Below are 6,000 nucleotides of genomic sequence, written 5' to 3'. Positions count from 1 at the left end.
ATGAAAAGTAAAAACATATGGTTAGTCATATTCACCATATATATATAAACTTTTAAAACTGCAAAATTTGAAAAGAAAAAAAAACTGAAAAATTAAGCCGAAGGAGGCCGCGAAAAATGACGACCGACTATGGGGGGGCGACAGCCGAGGACTAGCGGCTGAAAAAAAGGTTGAACGGCGGCAGTCGGACAGAGGACGAACATAGGAGCCAAAGGACGGACGGTGGAGCTGAAGGACGGATGGAGCCGAGGGGGCTTGATGGCTTTTTTTGGAAAATTTAGGTAGAATTTTGGCTATTAACTCTAGAGTTAGAACAAAGTGCATGATAACGTATTTAAGTATAAACTGTAGAGAATGAGAGATAATGAGAGAATCATCATATTATTCATTGATAGGAGTTCTTTATATATGGAATTACAAAATACCAATATGGTAATGATAAAGAATATATAGTCATATTCTAACTATATATTATGATGACATAAGATCAAGACACACATGTAAAATATCTTAGAACAACGCGGAATATCCTTATGTATATGTGATTTTTATCTCGCGCGGTTAATAGAGTTTTTTTCTATAAATAAAAAATTGAATATAATTCAACAGCAAAAAAAAAAATTATAAATAAACACTGAGGACTTCCCTTAAACCCTGTCCTCTCTTTCTCTGCTGCTGCCGCTCTTCCTCTAGTCTTACTACGCTACTTTTGACTGCAAGCAAACCCGCCGTGGGTTCCTGTTGTAGTTTTCTTCTTTCGTCATCAAAAAGCCGCTGCAGCCCAATTTTCGCCTTGTTTGGTAATTTACGTTTCTGTGATTACTGAAACTTTACCTGTTAGTTTGTGTTAATTTAACTAAAAATCGTCACTCCTGGATATCTAAATCTTTTGATTTCTGTTAGTTTTCAAGTTTTTACTTTGTTTCAGCCCATTTCAACATTGTAATTGTAATTGCTTTCATATGTGTATATTGGTTTTGGGTTTAAGCGCAGAACCATTCATCTATATATATAGTCTTTTGCATATTGGTTTGAGAATGTTGGGGAGTATTACTTTGTTTCAGTGACAATTACTAATGTTTGTTTTCCATTAGAGTTTAGGCCTGCGAATACGAGTGTGGAATTGAAGGGAGTCATAAGGAAATGGAAATAAGCTTGGGGAAAGTGGCGTTTGACCTCGATTTTCATCCATCAGAGCAATTAGTGACTGCAGGTCTCATTGATGGTGACCTTCACTTATACCGATATTCATCTGGTTCAGTACCTCAAAGGTAATTTATTCAAAGAAAGATAATGCTCCCTTATCAAATTGATTTATTTTTGATTTCGTAATATGAAATGGTTATGACTATATGGTTACAGAGTGTTGGAAGTACATGCACACAGCGAATCTTGCAGAGCTGCTCGATTTGTGAATGGGGGCAGTGGTGAGTTCTTGTACATTCACATTGTTGTTAACATTTTATGGTATATGTATTTGGGCTGATAAGCAGCTATTGATGGATTATGTAGCCATTTTGACGGGGTCTCCAGACCACACAATTCTTGCAACGGATGTGGAAACTGGTTCTGCTATCGCTCGCCTTGAAAATGCTCATGAGTCTCTCTCTTTCTCTCTGCTCTGTCTTTAATATGTTTTCAAGAATGCTCATTTTGGTCATATATTGAACATCACATCTTTATCTGACGCAGGGATGCAATTAATAGACTTATAAACTTGACTGCGTCCACCATTGCCTCGGGTGATGATAAAGGCTGTATTAAGGTTATTTACTATGTCTTGTGGTTCCTTTACCTGAGTTGGTTTGTATTACTTTTCCCTTATAGTTCCTTGGCCTTTGTCCATTCTTCAGGTCTGGGATACCAGACAACGATCTTGCTGCAATTCATTTAACGCTCATGAGGACTACATCTCCGATATGACTTTTTCATCTGATTCCATGAAACTCCTGGGAACTAGGTAAACCTCCATGTTGCTGTTTTGTTTTATTTCTGGTATTCAATTAAAAGTTTGCTTCTGAACCTATTTGTTTGTGTTGTCTTTTCTAATGTTCTGTTAAGTGGGGATGGAACTCTGTCTGTTTGCAATCTTCGAAAAAATAAGGTAAGGGCGGCCTTGTATTTGCTAATATTACATGAGCTACAAAATTAACACATATAGTGGAGTACTAAAAGTTTTCAGTTTAATTATTTGGTTCTGGTTATGATAGGTCCAAGCTAAATCTGAGTTTTCAGAAGACGAGTTACTATCTGTTGTTATCATGAAGGTAATATATCTCTGTTATGTCGTAAGTGATCATTGTAGTAATACTATGATCCGTTACTCAAAAATTTTCTCCCTTTTGTCTGTAATCCTTATCAGAATCGTCAGAAAGTTGTTTGCAGCTCACAAACCGGGAATATATTGTTATATTCATGGGGTTGTTTCAAGGATTGTAGGTATGTTATGTAAACCATCTATAGCAAGTCAGAATGGATAATTAATAGTCAATAGATATGGTCTTTAACCATAATAGGCAAACTCTCAATTTTGTAATCCTCTCTTTCTCCCTACTGATATTCACTTGTTAATGTTTTGGTTCCAGTGATCGTTTTATTGATCTCTCTCCAAATTCTGTTGATGCTTTGTTGAAGGTGAGTTGGTCATATAACTTTTATATCATCTAATGGCATTCAAATCAAAGTTTGTTTATTAAAGTAATTAAAAATATTTGGCTAGCTTGATGAAGATAGACTTATTGCTGCATCAGAGACCGGACTTATCAGGTGAGAAGTTGTTCAGTATGAATTCATCATAATTTCATATTTGGCTTTTTTGGATGTGAATATAAATTTATGAAATTTTTAGCCTAGTAGGCATATTACCAAACAGAATCATCCAACCAATTGCAGAGCACTCAGATTATCCAGTAGAGCGTCTAGGTATGTATCCTTTTTTCAAAGGCTTGAGTATTCGATGTAGGCATTTTATACATCTTTTGATTATTAAGGGCAAAGTTTTCTTCAACAGTGAGAACAAGCTTGTGATTAGTACTTCTTAACATGTTTGTACTATTGATGATGTGAGGTGGATACACCGCTTATTGGCATCACCTTAAAATAGGCCTCTCTTTATTATTGTAGATTCGATTATTTACTTTGGTGTTCTAGCCCTCTCCTTAACATACTGATTTGTTTCTTCTGCAGCTTTTTCTCATGATAAAAAGTTTCTGGGCAGTATAGCACATGACCAGCTGTTAAAGGTCTCTCTCTCCCTCTCTCTCATTTATATATTATGGATAAAAAAGGTTTTGGACGTTTACAGGAATAACAAGTTCTTGGTGTTCCTATTAGTTTTGGTGTTATTCTCTCTCCTGATTAGTTGAAAAAGTAATGTGAATCTGATTCTTGCTTCATATATTATTGTCTTTTGCGGATAATGTTTTCGTCAACAAGTCACCTTTATGGTTTTGTGATACAACTTCTATATTGTGGTTTTGTGATACAACCTCTATATTGTCTGATAATCATTTCTTTAAGGGGTATCTAGCAGTTATATGCATCCTGATTACTGTTTCATGCAGCTGTGGGATATGGATGATATATTGCAAGGCTCTGGAACTACTTCAAGGACTGAAGCAACTGTGGGGGACAGTGATAGTGATGAGATGGATACAGATATTACTCCAAAGTCTAGAAAAGGTATAGTCTTGCAGCACTATAATCATGTTGTGGATTCCATAAATGCCCTTGATCTGCCCTGCAATGATAAGTTTTAGGCAAAACTATCCCTACCCTTCCATTTAAGCTCTTCACAATAACTATTTTTAAGCTAATATAATTACAGATTATTGATTTCATCTGCATTATTTGGGCCTCACTTTGCTGGTTACAAAATTTATCAAAAACGTTTTGAACAAGTTTTTATATAGTTCTCCAAATTTGGAGGAACAGCTTTCTTTCATTGCTCATACGCGGAGTGTTCTATATCTGCTCCATATTCATCTCTGATTAGCGACAAATAAAATGCACTTTACAACTTGACTGTCTTGCGGAAATTCAGCAGTTAACAGCTTAAGCTTTTTGCAACATGATGTAATATTTGATTATGTTGCTCGAAATCTACACTATATCATATTGTTGGAGGCATTTCTTCTGTGTTGTATATATGTTTGATTGGTGTGACGATCTTTGCAGGAACAAAGAGAAAAAATGCAAGCAAAGATCATGTTACGGGTTCACAAAACTTTTTTGCCGATTTACAGATGGATGGTTGATTACAAATTCTCTACGTTGACAGACAATTGCACCGAGGAATATAAGCTACCCCTGTCAATCACATACTCCTACAAAGAAGCGAGGTTCCTGTGGAATTTTTTTTTTCCTTTGTTTAGGGAGTTGTAAAATATTCATTTTGATATTTTTATTTAGGGTTTTGTCCTATTTATCTATGTTCACAAAGAGTCTTAATTTGATTTCTTCACTGCTCCAGAGTCTAGACGAGTCTTAATTTGATTTATTCGCTTCTACATTCACAAAGAGTCTTAATTTGATTTTTTCACTGCTCCAGAGTCTAGACGAGTCGTAGTTTCATTTTTTCGCAACTCCAGAGTCTAGACAGGGACATCTATGTTCATTACAAATATTTGCAATATTATCTTAGGGACATCAATGTGTAAATCTATATATGAGATTCTTCACTTTAACATGCCTCCTCGTGTGCAACCTAGATATAGATCTTGTTGCCTCGTCAAATGCTTACATCAAATACTCGGTCAGTTCAAATGCCAGAATTGATGCATTTTCAATCCCCGTCATTACTAATCTACTATTAGCCAAGGTATGAAGGCTAAGCTTAAAAACTCGATTGTGCTGGGAATGAGACCCTCATCTAATACTATGTTCTAATAGTTTGCTTCGATAGATACAATGATTCTTCAACTTTCATCATCACCAAGTCTATTTATCCTTAAACTTTTCCATATTTCTATGGAAGAAGAAATTTTTCACATCAGAGTGTTACCAAGTGATATAAGGATCTGGATAGTATTAGTCTTAGCGATTGATGCCAATGTTTTCATGATGATCCACAGCATAGTTTTGAGTATATACTCATTTAACCTTTCCGTTGTATGTTTTTTTTTTGGGTAATAATACGTTCAGTTTTACACATCTACTTAAATGTATTCGCTTGCACCTGATGGTTTGTTTCCCTTTCGGTATCTGCAATCAGTACAATGCTTCCGTCTCTTCATTCAAAGCTAATTCACCTTAGAATCAGTCAATTTATAGAATAGATAGTGACATGAGATTGAGTATGATCTGAAACATTTTGTGGATATAGGCCTGGTCGCTTATCTCTTTCAAGTCTAATTCATACCGAATCCTTAGTTGGTTCCAATGCTCACCAACTAAAGTTAGGAGGTTCAATGACATAGTTGTCTACTTGTCTTGGTTAGAAATCAACTACTTTATGATTATGATTTAGGAGTAACATGTGGAACATAGTCAAAAGGTGATTTGGTTTGTATTATTGACAAAGTAGAAATATTGGACTTTCAAATACTCTTGAGGTATCCTGTTCAAAAAAAAAAAAAAAAAAAAAAAAAAACCTACTTGATGTAGGTAAATCGGAAACTCTTCTTGACTACTTGCCTTCCACTTCTCAAAATGACACATTTTCGTGAAACAAGGTGGCTTGTGGATTGGTTTGGGGGTGAATATGCTTGGAGCGAGGAGGATGGTGTTGAGAGTTCAGAGTTGTGACGACGATGGTGTGCGAAGATGATGACGATGTACATGTTGTAGAAGGTCATGGATGACATTGGGATGGGCTGGTGGGCTGCTGCATGATGTAATTTATGACAACTCTCTTCTTACCTTTGAGATATCTCATTTTCTCAAGAGGTTCTATGGAGGCGCTCATGGTTATGAACCCTTGAAGTTGGATATGAGTAAAGCATACATACAATAGGGTGGAGTGGCCTTTCATTGAGGCAGTTGAGTATGGGTTTTAACTGA

At 35.9% G+C, this 6,000-nt stretch overlaps 1 protein-coding gene across 1 annotated transcript; it reads left to right on the top strand.

The window, feature by feature from the left end:
* Positions 1 to 699: 699 nt before the first annotated feature.
* Positions 700 to 4,537, top strand: LOC101297756 (WD repeat-containing protein 55-like). Its single transcript, XM_004304267.1, has 15 exons — positions 700 to 800; positions 1,095 to 1,271; positions 1,363 to 1,427; positions 1,513 to 1,600; positions 1,693 to 1,765; positions 1,854 to 1,960; positions 2,062 to 2,104; positions 2,211 to 2,267; positions 2,363 to 2,439; positions 2,586 to 2,634; positions 2,720 to 2,766; positions 2,849 to 2,922; positions 3,187 to 3,242; positions 3,564 to 3,681; positions 4,177 to 4,537. Exons 2-15 carry the CDS (start codon positions 1,144 to 1,146, stop codon positions 4,254 to 4,256), a joined length of 1,062 nt encoding a protein of 353 aa, XP_004304315.1. The 5' UTR covers positions 700 to 800; positions 1,095 to 1,143; the 3' UTR covers positions 4,257 to 4,537.
* Positions 4,538 to 6,000: the final 1,463 nt, after the last annotated feature.

Source organism: Fragaria vesca, linkage group LG6 (genome assembly GCF_000184155.1).
Source record: "Fragaria vesca subsp. vesca linkage group LG6, FraVesHawaii_1.0, whole genome shotgun sequence".
In the NCBI taxonomy this organism is placed as follows: Eukaryota; Viridiplantae; Streptophyta; class Magnoliopsida; order Rosales; family Rosaceae; genus Fragaria; species Fragaria vesca.
Note: the sequence above shows the minus strand (reverse complement) of the source record. Positions and strands in the feature narration are given on the sequence as shown.